Source organism: Camellia sinensis, chromosome 6, assembly GCF_055761805.1.
Source record: "Camellia sinensis isolate YWXY chromosome 6, ASM5576180v1, whole genome shotgun sequence".
NCBI lineage: Eukaryota > Viridiplantae > Streptophyta > Magnoliopsida > Ericales > Theaceae > Camellia > Camellia sinensis.
In genome coordinates this window covers 121,960,211-121,981,848 of record NC_138966.1, presented here as the reverse complement: position 1 = coordinate 121,981,848, position 21,638 = coordinate 121,960,211, and the positions used below count along the sequence as shown (strand labels likewise).

The 21,638-nt window shown below is 37.2% G+C and overlaps 2 protein-coding genes and 1 long non-coding RNA gene across 5 annotated transcripts in view; 1 reads left to right on the top strand and 2 right to left on the bottom strand.

Annotated features, from left to right (window-relative positions):
• Window positions 1-13,605, top strand: part of EFS (histone-lysine N-methyltransferase) — a 34,855-nt gene extending 21,250 nt beyond the window's left edge. Inside the window, exons 10-18 of the mRNA XM_082874625.1 lie at window positions 2,372-2,428; window positions 3,849-4,683; window positions 4,782-4,837; window positions 5,431-5,510; window positions 5,647-5,729; window positions 5,849-5,928; window positions 10,154-10,233; window positions 11,006-11,051; window positions 11,908-13,605. Coding sequence (XP_082730751.1) covers window positions 2,372-2,428; window positions 3,849-4,683; window positions 4,782-4,837; window positions 5,431-5,510; window positions 5,647-5,729; window positions 5,849-5,928; window positions 10,154-10,233; window positions 11,006-11,051; window positions 11,908-13,152 — 2,562 coding nt within the window. The 3' untranslated portion in view covers window positions 13,153-13,605. The remainder of the gene's footprint in view (window positions 1-2,371; window positions 2,429-3,848; window positions 4,684-4,781; window positions 4,838-5,430; window positions 5,511-5,646; window positions 5,730-5,848; window positions 5,929-10,153; window positions 10,234-11,005; window positions 11,052-11,907) is intronic.
• On the bottom strand, window positions 8,261-10,013 carry LOC145792856 (uncharacterized). The gene is made up of 2 exons (XR_014332918.1): window positions 9,877-10,013; window positions 8,261-9,834 (listed from the first exon to the last, which is right to left on the bottom strand). It is a non-coding gene; the product is annotated as an uncharacterized LOC145792856 (long non-coding RNA).
• A 2,241-nt stretch (window positions 13,606-15,846) lies between the features above and the next one.
• Window positions 15,847-20,755, bottom strand: LOC114267059 (glutathione S-transferase TCHQD). Of its 3 annotated transcripts, none has more exons than XM_082874624.1 (4): window positions 20,407-20,655; window positions 18,143-18,793; window positions 17,046-17,376; window positions 15,847-16,696 (listed from the first exon to the last, which is right to left on the bottom strand). In XM_082874624.1, the coding sequence occupies exons 3-4, from the start codon at window positions 17,252-17,254 to the stop codon at window positions 16,102-16,104; spliced, it is 804 nt and encodes a 267-aa protein (XP_082730750.1). In that variant the 5' UTR covers window positions 17,255-17,376; window positions 18,143-18,793; window positions 20,407-20,655; the 3' UTR covers window positions 15,847-16,101. The 3 variants fall into 3 exon arrangements, with proteins under 3 accessions (XP_082730750.1, XP_028063853.1, XP_028063852.1); XM_028208052.2 differs by having other exon boundaries at window positions 18,722-18,793; XM_028208051.2 differs by lacking the exon at window positions 18,143-18,793 and having other exon boundaries at window positions 20,407-20,755.
• Window positions 20,756-21,638: the final 883 nt, after the last annotated feature.

Below are 21,638 nucleotides of genomic sequence, written 5' to 3'. Positions count from 1 at the left end.
CCGCCTTTAGCACACTTATCTCTGCTCGCGCATCCTTATACATGCGTTGGAGCAGAGCCAGCTGGGAGTTTAACTGCTGCATCTCATTTGCCCTACTCTGCAGCCGGTTCGACAAGTTTGTAACCGCAGTCATGGTTTCCACACATGACTTCAATGTATACTGATTGGCTTCCACATCCGACTGCACTGCCATTCTTTGCTCCACCGACCGCATCGGAAAGTTCAACGGAGCAAACTCCGGGGCGCTTGGTTGAGGTTCCAGTGCCACCGCACCAGTTATCTCTCTTGTTGACACGTTGAGGTCGGGAAAGAGGGTGAGCAGACCGCGGGAAGACGAAGCCATTTTCTGGGTTACAAAGTGTTCCAAAGTTTCTCTCTCCGAATAGGCAGAGTTTTTCAGAGACGGGTTGGTTTCAGCGGTTTCAGACTGGTATGCACAGCCTCCGCCTCACCCTTGGTTTAAATAGCCAGGGCCGATCCGCGCATCGCGCGCCACTTGCCGACAGACGACAACACGGGCGCGCAAGCCAAGGCGCTCACGTGCCTCACCAACATGTCCGGCACATCTTTTTATGACTTGGGCTCGCCTTTTGATGGCACGCCTTTTTATGGATTGGGCACGCCTTTTGATGGCACGCCTTTTGAAAAATTGGGCACACCTTTTGAGGGTGCGACTTTTTAAGGGTCCGACAAGACTCTGTAAACTGTCCCGACATTGATTCCGGTTAGCTCCTTCATGGGTCCGACAAGACTCTGTAAACTGTCCCGACATTGATTCCGGTTAGCTCCTTCATGGGTCCGACAAGACTCTGTAAACTGTCCCGACATTGATTCCGGTTAGTTTCTACAAGGGTCCAGCAAGACTCCGTAAACTGTCACCACAACTGTCAGAACATTGTCTGCTACAACGGTCCGACATGACCCCATAAACTGTCTTCTACATCGGTCTGACACCGCCATCCAGTGTCCTCTACACCGTTATGACACCACCATACAGTGTCTTCTACAACGTTATGACACCCCCATACAGTGTCCTCTACAACGTTATGACACCCCCATACAGTGTCCTCTACAACGTTATGACACCACCATCCAGTGTCTTCACCAATGGTCTGACACGACCATACAGTGTCTCCTATCCTCTTTTATTTTTATGTATTTTCTTGTTTTGTTACTCTCTCCAAACTCAAGTTGGTTAGTTCCTATCCCCCTTGAGTTTGCGGGGGACTGTTAAAATCCACCTACTCTCCACCTACTTCACCCACTTAAACCTACTCCACTAAACCTAACCCACTACACCACTACCACCTCCACTTCACCTACTCCTTACCTACTACACACTCACCCTCTTCTATATATAGGAATCATGAATCATTGTAATAGATATCAATATATATCAATTAATAATACAAACATTTCTCTTTATACATTAAATTTCTACAAAAACAATAGTTGATGCATGGTGACAAAAGTAAAGGAAATTGGAAGAAAGGATAACTTCATTGATTGTTTCCCCTCTAGTATTGATTGACACAACTTTTGTTGGCTTTGGCAAAATCAACATGTAGAGGTAGCACAGAGTTCCTATAAAGTAGTCACTTTGGCATGGAATAAATGTAAAAATGGTATATAATGGTACAAGTGGGTTCTGTTACAAATTCTGGTCGGAGTCATTATGGTAAAAGATTAACTTCGATTACCTATTTAAGGGTTGTGATGGTTTATTATAATGCTATAATTGTGAAGCGAAGTCACACATCACTTGGATACAAAGGGGATGTGTAGTATACAAGCGAAGTGTGTAGTATATAAGTTATTAGATGTGAGATTTTTTTTTTTTTTTTTTTGATAAATTAGATGTGAGATTTTTTAGATGAGACAGGACTACTATATGGATGCATTTCATTACTTTGGTGGAAAATAAATGATCTTTTTTCTTAAAAAAATACAAGATGGTGATTGGACACATTTGGGTGTTTAATCTTTTATAACATATTTGTGTTCTTTTTGGTTGAGGAAACTTCATGCTGTTTAATCTTTGTTCTTTTGCTTAGCCATGTTAGATTTTAAAGTTAGTCTATTCTTTAAGTTTATTTAGTTGTGCATTTATATACACACATAATGTTGGTGTCTCTAATATTTTGACATATCAACTATGATTTTTACTTACTTCTATTTTTTGATAAGTAAACTAGTACTTTGTGCTATTGTGTCTTGGTGCTTTGATTTTATTTCACTGACAGAAACTGGTGTATTGTTTGCTGGAGTTGCAGCTTCCCACAAAAACTTCTATATGTTTACGTATATTTTGCATATATATGTTTGGGTTTTTGTGACACTAATAAGTTTACTTTTGAATCTGCTGAAACAGTGGATGGTGAACGGAGAAGTTTGCATTGGACTCTTTGCATTAAGAGATATTAAGAAGGTATATTCCCCCACAGCTTAGTCATTTCCATGCTTAGCAGGTTGAATCTAGAATGGCTGTACTACTTTGACATCAAGACATGTTGGGATTGCTTCTTGCTTCTCACTGTAAATCATTTGCATTAGTTGTAATTTTGATGGTTGGAAATTGATTTGGGAAGTGAAATTCTGAATTGGATTGTTGAATGGGAATTTTTGAACCTTAAGATATTGCCAATGCTGGAAAGCAAAACTTCTTTTCCCTTCCTTGTCCCCAACACTTGGTTGAAGAAAGGATGTCTACTGATTGTACTAAGTATAGTTGATAAGTAAAATTGATAGCAGTCAATATCATTTCCTATTATTCTGTCCAGCCCAGTCAGTGTTGTTATAGTGGTTGATCACACTAACATTATAAGTAATGTCTGGACGAGTGACAGTGAAATAGTGGGTGATTACCGCCACCGGTTATGACTGGTTACAGCTGTGTGATAGAAATTCACAATCATAATGACTGCCATTGTTACGTAAAGGCCGTAATCATGGTTATTAGAATTGCGATCCTACGATCCTACATTATAAAACGATCCAGATCGTTGTAGGATTGATGTTATAATAGGATCGCAAGTAGGATTGTATAGGATCGTAGGTAGGATGGTAAGTTGGATCGTAGATTTTGTGATTTTTCATCTTGTTTTTAATATGTTGTATTTTTATCTTTTTTTTAATAGAAAGTAGGATCTTACGATTCTCGATCCGATCCTACAATCCGATCCATGAGACCCTCTCACCGATCCTACCTAGGATCCTGATTTTAACATCCTTGGCCGTAATGGCCATTACAGAACTGTTACAGCACTGTTATGGCCATCACAACCGTTACGCTTATGTTTTTAGCAAATTTTGTATATAAGGCCAGCTTGTATAGTTTTTCTTGTTTTCAGCTATAAAAAGCACAAAGAAGGCATATAGAATTTATTCTCACTTAGATTTACATGTTCTCACTTAGATTTACATGTTCTTAGATTTAAAATAGAAAGATGAAAAGATTTGTCTGTTCTCTTGGAAGAGCAAGTTGTTTTTATCTTTGGCCTAGTAAAACTAAAATTTCAAGGATCATCTGCTATTCGCCTCCCTTGACCCTTGGCTGTTTTGTTCATATCATGTTTAAGTTTTTACTTCTTTTCTACATGTATACATTGTTTAGCAACATTATTGATTACGAGTAGGAATCTTAATACAATTTTTCTGCGCACTTCCTATGTGCCTTCACCTAATGAATGAAGATACTTGGGACTTACGCGTGCATTTGGTGTTCTGGACTTTGTTGTCTTTGAAGAGATTGCTTCTTGTTGTCTATATAAATATTTTGATCCCCTCTTTTGCGGGTGATTTTATGAATTTTACTCTATATCCTTAATCTTGGGGTTTTCTTGTGTCAGGGTGAAGAAGTGACATTTGATTATAATTATGTGCGGGTTTTTGGGGCTGCTGCAAAAAAATGTGTCTGTGGCTCATCTCAGTGTCGGGGTTATATCGGTGGTGATCGGCTGAATACTGAAGTAATTGTTCAGGGTGATTCAGATGATGAATATCCTGAACCTGTAATGGTTTATGAAGATGGTAAAATTGATAATGACTTTAAAAATTTAATATCTGCAACCAGTTCCTTTGATGGTACAGAAATGCAAATTGCAGACCGTATGTTATCAAACAAAGATAAGATGGACAAGTCTGCAACTGCTGTTGGACCATTGGAGAGTACCACCGAACTGCAAACTACAAAGATATTGGGAGAAGATGAAGATGAAACTGATAAATCTGCAACTGCTGCTCAACACGTAGAGATTTCCACAAAATCTGCATGTGGTGCACAATTGCAAATCCCTTGGGAAGTGGAGAACTCAATGGAAAAGTTAACACCTTCTGTTCGACTAGTAGAAACAATTATATTGAGTAAAACCATCTCTGATGCTCAGCAAGAGTCTGTTCAAGGATTAGAGACTCCTGCACTCACTACAACTAGTAGAAAATCATTATCGGATACAACTGATGCTAAGAAGAAGTGCAAATCTGACACAATTGAAGACAGGCACATTTCAAAGTCACATTCCCTCGTGAAAACTTCTCGTTCGTCTTCTTCAGTTAAGAAGGGAAAATTGAATAGTAATTCTATGAATGTCAACAAATCTGAGATGATAGTCAATAAATCTCATGTGCTAGCTTACAAACCCAAAAAACTACTGGAAGGTCCTCTAAGTGGTCATTTTGAAGCTGGTATGGGATTTTCTATCTTCTTCTTTTTACCCTCTACATATAGGGATGTTACACAAAACTTCTTACTATAATGTTGTTTTGCCCCTTAATTGTTCCAGTTGAGGAGAAACTTGACGAGTTGCTAGATTCTGATGGGGGAATAAGCAGAAGAAAAGTAAGCAATTTTTTGCTCATGTTATATCAAATGCTTTTTCTTTTTTTGGTTTTAATCTTTTCTTTTTCTGAGACTTACTTTTTTGTAGATTATGGAACTTGATAAGTTATATTTTTGTGTCACATAATCACATTGTTCTGTGCTTTCATGTGCTTTTTAATGGTAACGAGTCCAAAACTTCAGAGGTCATTTTACTTGTCAAAAAAAAAGAAAAAAGAGTTCTTTAGATCTTGTTGCAGGTTCATCCTATCATCATGCTTAGTATTCCCTTTCTCCTCTGTGTTTACATTTTAATGGGCAATATATTCCTATTCATTTTCATGGTAGCTTCTATGCCACGAATGTCACAAGAAGCCTCAATGTTGTTTGAAAGTCCTGTTTATTTGTTAGCTTCACCTTTATGAAAGGAGGACTTGGGGTGTCAAATGATGGATTCAATTTTTTACTGAAGTATATGTCCCTCTCTCACTTTGATTTTGAAGTGTTTTATGTTGCTGTGAGTAGCACTCATATATCTTTCTTTGCCACCATGTTTGATGCATGTTTAATGACAAGGTTGCCAATAAATTTAAATGCATCTTATTTTTCAACAGGATGCCCCCAAAGGCTACTTGAAGCTTCTTTTTCAAACTGCAAGTTCAGGTGATCGTGGCAGTGGTGAAGCAATTCAGAGGTTATTTTTTTTTATCTTGCTCTTCATTTAGTAATAGTTTCTGATAATTTGATTCACTTACTTGAGCTCAGGCAACTTATTGTTTTATAGAAGTTATTTATTGGTTTGTGTATTAATGTACATATTTGTTGTACAGTAATCGAAATCTTTCCATGATCCTTGATGCACTCTTGAAGACAAAATCACGAATGGTTCTGGTTGACATAATCAATAAAAATGGTAAGAGTTTTCTGATTTTTGTTGTGTTGCATGCAATTCTCTACATTTCTGTCATGGATGTAATTAAATCGTAGTCGGACACCCTTTCATGTAAATATGACTGCTGCTTTACTTTTTAGGTTTGCAGATGTTACACAACATAATGAAGCAGTACAGAAGGGACTTCAATAAGATTCCAATTCTTCGAAAGCTGCTCAAGGTATGTGTAACACTCTGGTTATATTTTTCATGTTCTGAAAATAAACAAAGCAACTTGATGTAATTTTTGGAATTTGCTGTGGCAAGATCCCATAGTGGCTATGTCCATTTCTGCAAGTCTTAAGGCTCAAAAAAGATTGGATATGGATGGGTTTGGAGTAGAATTACCAAACTGAATGTGATTGCAGTGAGGTTGGAAAATGATCCATTCGCTTTGTTTTTTTTTTGGAGGCCAACAGCTACCATCCTTCTATCCATTTTTTATTTTTTTTAAATTTTTTATTTTGAAAAAACAAGACAATGAAAGTTTGTATCATATTTAAAGAGATTTGCATGTTTCGTTGGGAATCATACCAGCCAAAATTAGCTATCAGTTTGGATTTCTGTACCACAAGTTCAACCAATTCTAAAAGGGGTTCACCTCTAATACAATTCTTTATTTCTCTTTATACATTAAATTTCTACATGGTATCAGAGCAAGGTTAAGAAGCTAATAATTCTGCTTCACCGGCGGGCGGCAGCCTCGCCTTGGCCGCCCGCCGGACCTCTACACCTGCCTTTACTCTCTCTCTGCCAGAACCCTACATATAGAAGCTCTTTCTCATGGTCTCTCTTGCTCTCAGTTCCAAATACTTGTGAACCATTAATTTTCTTCTATCTTGAGTTTTCCCTTTGGTTTCATAACCATGAAAAGGATGGACCTTTTCTGTGCATCACCAGCCTCCACAGCCATATGTTCAAGCTTGGATCAACGGTCTGTGATCCGCCATGGCACAAGGCCAATCAGCCGCCACAGCCACCATGTCAGTGGCGGTGATCGGAGAAGAGGCCTAATTCCTCCTGTCCCTTGTACTTCGCAACTACCCATTGATCCAAAACCTTCTTATCAGAACGAGTCCGACTCGTTCCCGCACTGGTTCAGTAACAGTGCTCTGAAGTTGTTCTTGAAGTCGGCTCGAGCGCCGCCGACGAAGCAGAAGAGGCTGGACCGGTTCTGGTCCATGTTGATGAAGCTGGATCCCCAATCGATCTCCGGCTGATCTAACCGCCGGAAATCCCATGTTCCTTCGCTGCCCGCTGGAATTTTGTACACATACCTTCACTTTCCTGCCTCTTCCAACTTTCTTACAACTGTTGTCCCATAGATGGGCTTCATATCTACCGGTCCATCTATGCCTTGTGACACCTCTATACTGTGAAGTCCTCTGTCCAAATGCATCAATGGACTTCCTATGGACAACCTGCTTCTGATCAAGCTTCTCAGACCCTCTTTTCTTCCCCTCCTTGAATGGTGTTTGGTACACCTCATGGCCTCTAAATGCATAGTAATCTGAGTATTGTTGGGCTAATAACGAAGGCCTCTCGAGCAACTGAGATGGGGCTTCATATTCCCTTGCCCATCCAGCATCCATAACCATCACTTTGTCACAGTCCATAACTGTGGGTATTCTGTGAGCTATGCTGATTATTGTAAACGACACAAAGTCCTCGCGAATGGTTTTCTGAATGACAGCATCGGTCTGGGAGTCGACAGAAGCCGTTGCTTCGTCCATAAACAGAATCTTGCTGTGTTTTAGCATGACTCTCCCCAAGCACAGAAGCTGTCTCTGTCCCACACTCCAATTGTCTCCGCCATCAACCACTGATGCATTGAGTTTTTCAGGCTTTGCAGCCACAACATCTTTTAGTGGTACTGTTTTTGTGCGAAGGGACAGAAATCATCACATTTCTCACCTTTTTTTCTTTTATTTTGTCCTCCACTTTACACCTCACATGCCTTCTCTCTGTCTAAACAATAATTTTCCACCATCTCCCTCTTTTTCTACACAATATTTTTGTACCACCGCCCACTCCATGATACCAATATCAAAAAAAAAAACAAAAAAAAAAAATTTCATTCCAGTTAATTTTTCTGCATTACCACACCTACCATTCGAGTTTGCCAAACACACTTGCTTTATTCATATCGGGACTCACCCCGATCACCATTTTACATCCAAAAAAAAAAAAACAAAAAAAAAAAACAAAAAAAAAAAAAACAAACAAACAAACAAACAAAAAACAAAACAACCGCACCCACAGTGGGATTTTTCTTCTCTACTCTACTGCGGGTCTCTTCTTCTTGCTTTTCTCTTGATTGTCCCGTGACTGCCCAGCCTCCATGCTTCCTAGACCACCAAGCAAGTTGCCTCCTCCCTGCTCCTCCACTACAGCATATGGCGGCCCTCCAAATCGGAACATAACGGTGGCCTTCCGCTTCAGCTCCTTGTTTTCTGCCTTTAGCACACTTATCTCTGCTCGCGCATCCTTATACATGCGTTGGAGCAGAGCCAGCTGGGAGTTTAACTGTTGCACCTCATTTGTCCTGCTCTGCAGCCGGTGCGACAAGTTTGTGACCGCAGTCATGGTTTCCACACATGACTTCAGAGTATACTGATTGGCCTCCACATCCGACTGCACTGCCATTCTTTGCTCCACCGACCGCATCGGAAAGTTCAACGGAGCAAAACCAGAGGTGTTTGGTTGAGGTTCACGGGCCTCCGCATCAGTTATCTCTCTTGTTGACTCGTTGAGGTCGGGAAAGAGAGTGAGTAGACCACGGGATGAAGAGGCCATATTCTGGGTAGCTGAACGGGAAGAAGAGGCCATGTTTTTTGGGTTGCTGAGTGTTTCAGCGAAATAGCAATTTCAGACTGATAATGTTTGGAAGGGGAGTGTTTCAAGATTTGCAGCTCTTAGAGGCAATCTTTCAGAAAAACGAATATCTCTCTCAGAAAATGAAGAGTTTTTCAGAAGTTTTTTCCCAGGTTTTTTTTTTCTTCGCTTCTGCCTCAAGCACAGCCTCCGCATTGGTTTATATCGACACTGACGACGCGGCCGACACGCCACTCTGTCGCTCACGTGCCCCGCCGCGTCTCCGGCTCACCTTTTGATGGCTCGACGCTTTCTGTCGGGCACGACTTTTGATGAAGTGGGCGCGCCTTTTGAGGGCGCAACTTTTGATGGCACGTCTTTTTATGGATTGGGCACTCATTTTGATGGCACGTCTTTTTATGGATTGGGCACGCCTTTTGATGGCACGCCTTTTGAAAGATTGGGAACACCTTTTGAGGGTGCGACTTTTTAGGGGTCCGACAAGACTCTGTAAACTGTCCCGACATTGATTCCGGTTAGCTCCTTTATGGGTCCGACAAGACTCTGTAAACTGTCCCGACATTGATTCCGGTTAGCTCCTTTATGGGTCCGACAAGACTCTGTAAACTGTCCCGACATTGATTCCGGTTAGTTTCTACAAGGGTCCGACAAGACTCTGTAAACTGTCCCGACATTGATTCCGGTTAGCTCCTTCATGGGTCCGACAAGACTCTGTAAACTGTCCCGACATTGATTCCGGTTAGTTTCTACAAGGGTCCAGCAAGACTCTGTAAACTGTCACCACAACTGTCACAACATTGTCTGCTACAACGATCCGACATGACCCCATAAACTGTTTTCTACATCGGTCTGACACCGCCATCCAGTGTCCTCTACACCGTTATGACACCACCATACAGTGTCCTCTACAACGTTATGACACCCCCATACAGTGTCCTCTACAACGTTATGACACCCCCATACAGTGTCCTCTACAACGTTATGACACCACCATCCAGTGTCTTCACCAATGGTCTGACACGACCATACAGTGTCTCCTATCCTCTTTTATTTTTATGTATTTTCTTGTTTTGTTACTCTCTCCAAACTCAAGTTGGTTAGTTCCTATCCCCCTTGAGTTTGCGGGGGGCTGTTAAAATCCACCTACTCTCCACCTACTTCACCCACTTAAACCTACTCCACTAAACCTAACCCACTACACCACTACCACCTCACCTACTCCACTAAACCTAACCCACTACACCACTACCACCTCACCTAGTCCATTAAACCTAACCCACTACACCACTACCACCTCCACTTCACCTACTCCTTACCTACTACACACTCACCCTCTTCTATATATAGGAATCATGAATCATTGTAATATACATCAATACATGAATCAATAATACAATTCTTTATTTCTCTTTATACATTAAATTTCTACAACCTCAAAGCAGCCATAATATGCCACCTCTACGTTTTATGTTTGCAATTAGATTTTCATGGATGATTTTTAATTTCGTGCTAAGCTATGATTAGGAATCTAGAAGCAAAATCAACAGCTACTTTTTCCTTTTCCTCTGCAGGTTTTAGAGTATCTGGCAGTGAGGGAGATACTTACCTTGGAACACATTATTGGAGGCCCTCCTCATCCAGGGGTGGAGAGGTAAGAACATATTATCAAACAATTCTTTATTGAGTTGCTTTACTTCTTTGATGTAATTTCTTCTCTTTTAATGGCTGCTAGTTTCTAAGTTGAATCTGCAATGCCACAGTATGTGTGCATCCACTGTGTGTGTATGGTCTCTTCTTCTTCTTCTTGTGTGTTTGGGGGAAGGGGGATAATAGCTTTTGCTTTGTCGTTTCTGATTATCCTCTGTTACATCAACAGTAGGCTTGTGATTGGATCGTTTCCCAACTAGAATGACCTAAAAAAATATGGGAAACTGGAAGACATACCTACAAGTCTTAAAGCTCTTGAAACCTTTTGACTGACATGAAGGCTGGGACAACATTAGCTTTTTATTGAGCTTTTTTAAATTAAGCAATAAGCAATAGAATCAAACTGTTAAAATTACTGAAACCATGTATAAGTAGATTCTGTATTCTCTACTGCAATTAACAAATGAGAGAGCATAAATTCAGGGTAAACTAGCCTACGTCTACAAATGAGAGAGCATTACCCACTATAGTAATAAATAGATTATAGGATAGAGGATATATCGCAGCGAGCATGCAAGAAAGGATTTAGAGAAAGAAGGGGAAACAAGCAAGCACGAATTCAAGACAAAGAACAGGGCAGAGATTACCAACTGCTGCAATACAGTTTTTCAGACACTTTTTGCTTCTCTGAATGTTTATTTAATTCTCTTTGCAAGAGTGCAGTTCTCATGTACTGGTATTTATTATCTATTCCTGAGATGTGTGCTTCTGTGCAGTTTTAGGGAGTCGATTTTGACATTGACAGAACATGATGACAAGCAGGTACTATCTTTAACCTTTCTCAATCATACATTGTTTGAGATGCTATTGGGTAGTGTGCACCAATTTTAGTCACCTCTATGTACTGAATGCTGACACTATATTTTGATTATTGCTTAATGGAAAGATGTACATGATATTGATAAATCCATTTTTCTATGCCTTCTTTTTTTTCTTTTTCTTTTTTTAATTTTAAGAATTATTTTGACAAGTATAGGATGTTAGTTTTTCTATTTATTGAACCATCCTCCTGGTTCACAAATAAGTGGCAGTGTGGCACAGTGCAAATCAAAGTCGATTGTTTATTGGTTATATGATAGCCTTGGGTTGATCCCAATTTGCAGATCTCTTGTTTGTTCAGGTTAAGTGATTGATGATGAAACTAAATGGCTTCTAATAATCAGTCACCATTGATGCTCTCTTTGTACATCTTGCCCTCCCAGAACCCCAGTTTAGCAAGAGTCTCATGCACTGGGTTGCCTTACATATATATATATATATATATTTATCAATCCATGGAGCTGTGTTCCACTTTTGTTGTTGTCCTCTGTCTTTTTTTATTCTTTTTCCTTTTTTTTTCATTTAATGAATGTGATGTTTTGATTCATCAAAAAATTAGATATCTAATGGTTGCCAGGGGTTGGTGCATTTTGTTGTGATCAGAATTTTCAACTGATGTATAATGCACATTGTACTGTTTACCTCATTGTTTTGTTCTTTTTATTTGATGCTTGTACTGATTGGAGTTCTCCCCATGTAATCTTCTTTCCTTTCAACAACATTTATTCAGTAAAAGCTACAAATATTGGCTGAAAACGTTTTCTTGTTTTGGATTTTGATCATTTTATTGCAAATACAGGTCCATCAAATTGCAAGAAGCTTCCGAGATAGGTGGATTCCCAGGCATGCCAGAAAAAGCAGCTACATGGACAGGAGTGATGGCAGGGTGGAATTTCACCAGGGTTCAAACTGCATTAGATCCTCACCATCATACAATCCTTGGCGTGATCAGGGTGTAAAAACTACAGAAGAAACAAATTGCATCAAGGAATCAATTGTTGCAACAAATTCAGTCGATGCAGGTACTGTGGAAGGCGGCTCTTCATCCTGTGCCAGTGGTTGCCCAACCAATGGGACAAAAACTCGCAAACGTAAAAGCCGATGGGATCAGCCAGCAGTGGAAAAGGAACCAAAGGTTCAGCCTAGTTTGTTGCAAATATCACATTCAGGCCTACAACCTGAGATTGGTCAAGTGGTAGACCATAAGAATGGAATACATAGAGAGGACAAACCTTGCTCTGGTTATGTGCACGATATCTCCCAGCAGATGGAAGCTAATAGGGCAGATGATGGGGGACAGAATCTTGAGGATGATGATGTCCCTCCTGGATTTGCTCCTCCTCGTAATGGGCCTTCTGTTCCATCTAATGCTTCTTCAATGGTTACTGATATTCACCGAGAAAACAGAATCCCTGCTAAGTGTCCTCGTGAAGTGGGACATCCTCAGGCAAGATTCTTAAATCGCTTGCCTGTCTCTCATGGGATTCCATCATCTGTGGTACACCAATTTGGGACACCTCAAGGAGAAACTCTAGAGAGTTGGGTTATTGCTCCAGGTGTGCCTTTCCGTCCTTTTCCACCATTACCCCTTCATTCCCGTGACAAGAGAGCATCTCCAGGTTTTGCTGGTAACCCAAATCAACCTGCAGAAAAAGGTGAACAGGGTAGTCATCATCGTGCCATTTGTCACTCGGATCAAAACCCTCCAAGCACTTCTGGTGCCACCCCAGCAGATGTGGAAATTCAAGGTGGGTATAATCAACACACTTTTCAACGGGGAGTTGGGGGCTCGTATAGCTTGGGAAGGAGGTATTTCAGGCAGCAGAAGTGGAATAGTTCGATACAAGGCCCCACCTGGATGTGTAAAAGAAACAATTGGGGATTCATGGGAAACAAAAATTCAAGAAATGGGATGTGCAGCATAGGTGTAGCAACCGTGGCAAATGAGGTCAAAGGTCCGAATAGTTCACAAAATGTAAGCACTGGAGTGGGAAGTGCTTACAATACTTTTCACCAGTATCCACACCAGCAAAATTATCATTGATTTATAGGAAATTTTCCGAGGAGCTTCAAAAATTTCTTCTATGCTCCCTGTGATGTACTCTCGATTCTTTATTACCTGGATTTTATTTTCAATGGATTTTTTTTAAAAAAAAATCTTTTTCTAATCACCATTCCTATGTGTCTCTGTCCCCAGTATTTATAGCTGCAATGTGCTCATTTGGATTTGGCAACTGGCACCTCAAAAAGGCAAGTGTACTTCATTATGATCATTATTTGAAGGAAAATGATGTTTATGCAGAATGTTTATACAGCATTTTTTACAAGGATGATGTGGCGGTGACATTTTTAGAATACAAGTTACCTTGGTAGGTTTTTTGCTTTAAAATGATAAAATCAAGACTGATCACATCATTATGTACTGATTTTATATACAATCTTTCTATTTGTATATCATTACTCTTATTTGAATTGAAAATAAAATAGATTTGACAAATGAAGCATTTCTTGTGGTGGTCTCCATGGATTTGGTGCATTTGCTGTGTTACTCTGTTTTTCTTGTTGGTGGTTGATGAGCAAAATTAAAGATGAAATTATGATTGGATCAGGAATAAAGCATTGAGTAGTCTCTCCTGCTGGCCTGTATGGATTTGGTCCATTTGGTGTGTTAATCTGTTTCTGTTAATTAATTTTTTAAGTAGCTTTTTTATTTTTTTAGAACTTAAAAAAACAGTTGATTTGATTGGTAGTTGTTACAAAAGTTCATTTTGTTAGGGTTAATTACACCAAGATCTCGTCAACTATTTATAAATATTAACTTACCTCATTTACGAACTTGTACACGTTTTGACTCTGTCAACTATGCATATGTATTATTTTCACTTGCCTCTAAACCACCTTTAGAAGGGGTGCATTTATAAAATTTTTATAGTTGAGAAACTTAATATGAATGTATTTATAGATGTGGGGAATAAAGTGTTATTCGCTAATAGTGAAGTGGGGTTTTTAGTATAATTAACCATTTTTGTTATGGAGAAAGTTGTCTTTTTGAAGTTTTGTTTTTGTTGTAGCTTTTGTGAGAAATTATCATGTTATCCTTATTAACAAAAGGAAACAAATTTTTTTATGTTTTATTTTTTGGACTTCTTTAACCAAATGGCTACTTATTTATGGTTTTGGTATGTTAGGTTTGTTTGTTTGTTTGTTTTTTATTGTTTTATTTTTTTTTTTTTTTTAAAAAAAGAGAAATTTTTCTTAAAAATGGAAACTAGATTGACAAAAATAGATATTAAAAAATATTTTTAAATTTTAAAAAAATTATTTATTACCTCCTAAAAGATAAAATTCTATAAAAATGATAAGTATTTTTTATTATTATTATTTTTATTTCTTTCACTAATTTGATTTTTAGTTATTTTTTTTAAATATGATTTTTTTTATATGTATAAAAAATCAAATCAAACATGACCTCAAGTTGCTTGTTGAAGTTTGTTGAATTCCTTGGAAAATTCACCAACTAGTCCCAAATTTGGTTAGAAGTTGGATTTGACATGGGAAATTATGTTAGTTCAGGGAAGTCACTCTTTCAGTCTTCATTTTAGATTTTTGGAGAAATTTGTAGAAGTAAAATAATGGGAAAAAAGAATTTGCTGTGTGCTTCATTTCCCTTTTCTCATTCCTTTCCTTTTTGGCTTATAAATTCAAGATCCAAACAAAATTTGAAGTCAACCAGTTCTTTCAGCTGCCTTGAAACTTGCATTTGCTTGTGGTTGAAAATTAAGGCCTTGTTTGGAAATTGTTTCCTATGCAGAAAAGGAAACATTAGAAATACGCTTTTATTGTATTCTTTCTTTTGAATAGATTAGATTGTGTTTGATTCATGAATTTATATATATATTTTTAATTTCTATTTAATTTATAATCTAAACACAATTTTGAGATTTTTTTAGAGCAACTAGCTAAATGTCAATGGATAATAGTTCAATGTGAGATTTGGGATAAAACTAGGGTGGTAAAATGAAAGTTATTCAAATCTGAGTCATTTTCAATTCTTTAAAAATTTATTTAAATTTGACTAGTATAAAAGACTTGTTTGAAATTTCAGTTAAACACGTTTTTTTAAATTGATGGTTCCATTTACTCTAAAAACCCATATATATAAATAAGGATTATGTAACTCGTGAAAAATTTGTAAGTATTATACATTTTACATAAAAATACAATAAATCTGAAAACTCTTATATATAAATAAGGATTATGTAACTCGTGAAAAATTTGTAAGTATTATACATTTTACATAAAAATACAATAAATCTGAAAACTCTTATATATAAATAAAGATTATGTAACTCGTGAAAAATTTGTAAGTATTATACATTTTACGTAAAAATACAATAAATCTGAAAACTCTTATATATAAATAAGGATTATGTAACTCGTGAAAAATTTATAAGTATTATACATTTTACATAAAAATACAACAAAGAATGTATAATATTTTTAAGTTTACACGTTAATAATACACACGTTAACAACACCCTATAAAATAAATAAAATCATCCATGAGATGGCAATAAAATGGAATTCAAATGAAAAGGAAAAATTATACTGTAAATTCATATGATTTTAATAAAATTTCACTTTTAGTCCTTATACTTTTTCAGTGTAATCACTTTGTCGTTGTCATCATCATCATCCTTCAATATCTCAAACCAAAAAACAACACATGCAAAATTAGGAAAGCCAGTGTGAAAATCGACACCGGTACAATTTATACCATACAAATAATTTGACATCTTTTCTTCTTCATTTTCTTTTATTATTTTATTTTATTTTATAGGTCCATAGTTTACATCTTAGACAGCAAATTTCCTTTGTTACACACACACCCAACGCCTCCGTAGCCATTCTGAGTTCTTTGTCAAAATCTCCTAAGCATATACTTCTAATACGAAAAAAACAGTTTCTGAAAATAAAACCGAAGTGTTTTTGATCAATATCTCCTAAGCATACTTCTGATCCGAAGAAAACACCATGTTTCCAACAACGATTTGTACTTCCTCCAACCGCTAAAGTACTTTCCGATCACCTTCTTATAACTCGGCCGCTTCTTCACCACATTCAAGTACCTGGCAATATTTGGCCGGCAATGAATATACTCATCTTGCAAATTCAAGAGCTCTAATCGAGTCAACACGGGAATGAACATAACATCTGCCATAGTAAACTCTTCGCCAACTAAATATGATGTCTCACTCAGTTTTGTCTCAGCTTCATCGAGAAGCATTACCAGACGTTCCTCACTTCGTCTCAAAACTTCCGGGTTTTTCAGCTTGTCTTCTGTCTCATATTCTTCTCTCAGCTTACGGTGGTATGCACTTGCTAGATCAGGAGATTCAGCCATACGGGAAATTACCACTCTCCGTATAAATTTAGAAACAAAAAGGCGATACTTCTCTGGAATGTGGGAGAGAGTAAAATACTTGGGGTTCCACTCTTGTATCTTGTTCATCCATTCAACAACTTCTTGACTGCTGAGAGTGATATTACCACCACCTGCTGAGACAACAGAGATTCTTTCTATATACCTGTACAATAATAAAACACTTCAATTTTCTCCCTTATCTAATGTATCATAAAATCATGTTTGGAAGCAATTTCAAGGATGCATGACTTCTTACACTGCAAAAACATAAGTTCAAAGTCCAAAAAAGGAAGGAAAAAAAAACTCTTTTTTTTTTTTTTTTTTGATAACGAGGACCCTTTGCAAGGCAAGGCCACCTTGGACCCACCCCTGCAAAGTAAACCCCAGATACCTGCAATCATTTGCAAACCACGGGTATCAGTTACATACACAAGACACCAGCGAGAATCGAACCCAGGATAAATATACTAAAGAAAAATAACTAAAAAGGAAGAGTAATGGATGAAGTATACTGGATTATCTCTATTGTGTTGAATATAATGTGTGCACCATTCTGGAAAACCGGTAGTTTGGCAATCGGGTTCATCCTGAAGAATGAGGAGTCCATGTTCTTGCCTGTGATAGGATTGACATGGTATGATGTATAATCAATGCCCTTTTCTTCCAAAGCAAGCCTCACTTTTTGGCTGTCCAAGGAATACGGGTGATGATAGAGTTGCATGACTTTATGAGCATCAGCTCTTGGGATGTTGCTGGCAGTATAAAAATTTGAGTACTTTTGAGATCAACTATCAAGCTCTAGAACTCAAGGATTAAGGAGAGAGAACTTGTGAAGGTCTGCACCTATATAGCAGAAAAGGGGTTTAATAAGCACTCATTACAATCATGGAAACATTCCCATATCCAAATAGAAATAGATGCTTTATACAACACGCATTGTAAACAAAATTAATAAGTGAGCCAAGAACACCAAAAAATAAAATGACCATAAAAATCACTATGTAAAACATAGAGGTAAGAGGCAGTATTCTAAGGGCATGATGGATGGATGCAGAAAACTTCAGGGAATCAGGGTTACAAAATTAGTGGCTTCAAAGCACACAAATAACGGCTACTATAATGTGATCAGAAAGACTTCAGCTATCAAAATTATCACAGTACGAATCTATGCAACCAAACCCAATTATAATAATTTTATAAAAGAACAAAACCATTATATTTAAGAATTATCTTCATATATTCTCCACTGCCATGGTCTTTCTCCTAGGCTTCTTTCACTCTCTCCTCTACCAGCTCTGGTGGTTTCCAGCCATCTCAGTGCCCACCAACTTCCTACAAGGCACTCCTTAGCCAACACAGCACACACCATCTGCATTAATTAACAATCAAATTTTTTTCTTCAAGCAGAGGTTCACTGTTGTAGATTTGTAGTCGATGATAACATTTGCACCAACCGGGGCAAATAGGAGATAGTGAGGTTAAGTACGGGAGTAGTTACCATCTCACAAAGAAGGAACATATACTATACTTGGCAAACCTTTGGTATAGAAAAGGTTACTGAGAAATAATTACATTGATGTAATGCCCAAGTCAGTTTAACAAGCAATACCTGTGACTCTATTTGATAATTTCCACCCATTGATTTAAAATAAGGTTCGAAGTCAAAATCTCATGCTAGAAGGGTATATATGTCATTGCTGATTATGGAGGTGGATTCCAACGCAGAGTCTTTCCACTAGCCATTTGCGGCATAGGGAAAAACAGAAAAAAAAACACACACACATGCATCTTTATTATTTTCTTTCGTTTCTCTTTTATTTTCAGTTTTCCTTTTTTTGGATATGTCAAACACAATATTACATGCCACCAACACGACTTTCTTTCAATGAAATCTCTACTTTATGCATAAGTTGCTAAAGGTTTCCTGAGTTCAGCTCGGAGGGTGGAACTGTAAGTATATATTTTTCGTCACTTTCACTACACATTTACATGAATCTATATTTGGAGTGATCAGGAGATGCACTGATGCGGCAGGCAACCTATTCCTTCCAAACTTTAAGTCTTTCCAGCAATCACTATGGACTGCCAAGCAAACTCAATTAGTCAGTTTCTATGCATTCGTCAAACTCGCATTTATTTGCCACAATCTGATATTAAAAATTTTCCTGTGTCACGGATAATCATTCACCTCTATGACCATATATCATGCTAACAACCACATACTTTCCACATAAAGTTGTTGACAAGAGGAGTAAGTGACCTGCGCAGAGAAACAATTCTTCTCAGCTTCAGATGGTGGGTTTAGCAGAGAAGACCAAGGAAGCAAACATATATATATATATATATATATTATCATGTGCTCTGTTCAGCATTAGAGACACAATCTGTCCTAAGGGACAGATTAAAGGAGTTCTCTATGCATTTGTTACAGAGGGTGGAATGGAAGCAGTGGCCACTGATATTGAGGGGATCAATTCCAAGTGATTAAGATTAGCTTTCACAACAAAATGCAGAAGCACGTGAAAGTTTAACACATTGTTATCAACTTCAGAGGAGAAATGACTCACTTGTTGCACCATATATCACATTCCTTGTTTTCCTTAGAAAAGTTTTAAAAGATTTTTTTTTGGGGGGGTTTAAGGTGCTTTTATTGACAAGAAAGAGAAATTACACTGAGGCTCAGGACATGTACCCAAAGGTATACAGCACTAAAGGGCACATACTCAAAAGAAACACACTAGGGCTAGCCTACAAAGATTTTACTTGCTTCACAGGAAAGTGTCATGTGCTTGTTTGAAGGCACAAAGATAGGTAGCCCAAAGCCACAACAAGCACCAAGTAAAGCAAATGAAACTGAGTTGAGGTGGGATCTATAGTCAAGGAGAAAATTTCACATTCTCGAGTCAAGAAGAAAACAAACATGCAAATTGAGAATATGTGAGTTAAGAGTTAATGTTGTAATGCAATAACAACATAGGTGAAATTTCGCATCCAAAACTGTATGCATGAGCTAAAATTCAGTCTGTAAATGCAAAATCCCAATTTATTTCTGCTCTTTCAGATTTAATTAGACACTAGTTAGCAATTCCTCATTATAAGCAATAATTAATTGAGGAGAGAGTAATCAGCCTACCTTTTTTGGTTGTTTTCAAAGACAAAGTACATTGGAAGAAGTGAAAAAAGCTAATCTGTGATCCTAAGTCTCACGAGGGAAGGGAAGGAAAAGAATTTCAACATCATCATCAAGCAAATTAACACTCTTTGCAATGCATTAAGCATTGTCAACACAGATAAACACTTTCACAAAGTAAACTACTAATAAAATGTTGATGCTAATCCATTCTTGTTCCCGAGCGTGTATACGTGTCTCCCTAGTTAAGTATTCATTAACAAAAGTACTTCAATACACAAGCAAAATAAAAAGAAAAATTACCAATTCTTGTATGGTTACGTCACCATCTGGACAGTTCCAAAAAAAAGAAAAGAAAAGAAATTTCCCCACAAGTTTCAACCGAATTCAATGAAAATACAAGCACTCGACAACAATAAGATTTTAACAAGACTGAAATTCAGATTACAATTCAAGACCATAAGGTGCCCAAATGCAAAAATTACACTCAAACCCTACCTGGGTTTACGGTTTAATCCCTTATAACCATAAAGATCAGAACTTTCAACTATCAACAGCCCAATTTGCAGAATTGAAACATTACCCACTCAAATTCAAACCATCATATTTTGAAGCAAATAGTTAAAACAGAAACTAATCAATTATCACATTTACATATGCATATGCATATACATATACACACACATATATATATATATATCAATCAATGCAAAAATTAATTGAGATTTTTGTATGAGAATTACCCAGAATTGGAAAGCCTGTTGAGAGGTTGAAACAGGGAGTCTCAGTGATTAGTGAGCTTTGGGAGATTCGAGAGCCACGTAAACGAAGAAGAAAGTAAGCAACCTCTTACAGAGAGAAGATTGACAATAAAAATGACACATTTTTGTTTTTTTCCTCCTGAAATGAGAAGTCGAATCTAAATCAACCGACCATCATGCCATGCTATCCAATGAATCCACTTAAAACAAAGGTAGTGCACGTCCCATTATGTATCGATTAACATATTTTAGCACTTTGTAATATTAAAATGGGCGGGGCTTCTCTCCTGCCTAATTTTGTTGGGGTCCATGAGTCCATCAATGATTCAACAGTTCAATACGTAGTATTTTATTTTTACAAAAAATTACGTTAATCGAATATATATAACTATTTGATTAGATCATATTTGTGTTAACGAGAAATATAATTTTAAAAATAAATTATTAATACAAATATGATTTAATCAAATAACTATCGATATCTAATTAACGTAATTTTTTATAGAGAAAAATTACTTAACGAGTTGTACATATTAAACAGTTTTGATTATCAATGTGGCCTCCATAGTAGGCCTACAAAAGCCCAACATCACCCTCTAGTTGGGAACTCAACTAGAGAGAACTCAAGCCCTATTAAAATATATCATATTTTAAGAGACTCTTACTTTTCTTTTTCCTTTTTTTTTTCAAAAAAATCTCACCTTTTTTTAAAAATAAATTATAGGGTAAATTAGACTTTACCCCCTCAATTATTATTGTTTTTTTACTTTACCCATTCGAATTAAAAATTGATATGATGTATCCTTTCATTTTTTGAAAGTTTTTAATCTAACCGTTATGTTTTCACTCTATTAACAAAATAAACGAAAAACGCATCGTATTTATGATCGGTCTTTAAAGGGTATTTTTGTCATAAATATGAGATGTGCACATTACATGTACCTTTTTTTCATCTATTTTGTTAACAAAATTGTTAGATTGAAAACTTTCAAAATATGAAGGGGTACATTGTATCAATTTTTAGTTTGAAGGGATAAAGTGAAAAGTGGTAATAGTTGAGTGGGATAAAGTGTAATTTGCCCTCAATTATATTCACCATTTTCAAAAGTTTAAGAAAAATATAACCAGTCTCATATTTTTTGACATAATTATATTAAAACTAATGAAAATGTTGAGTAGATATTGATATACATAAAAATAAACATAAATTTTAA

Bases quoted from the DNA above. Each gene is read 5' to 3' on its own strand.
- LOC114267059 (XM_028208051.2), bottom strand. From the start codon at position 17,254: ATGCAACTCTATCATCACCCGTATTCCTTGGACAGCCAAAAAGTGAGG. The intron at 16,697-17,045 runs GTATACTTCATC...ATTATTGTACAG, and splicing joins AACACAATAGAGATAATCCA to GTATATAGAAAGAATCTCTG.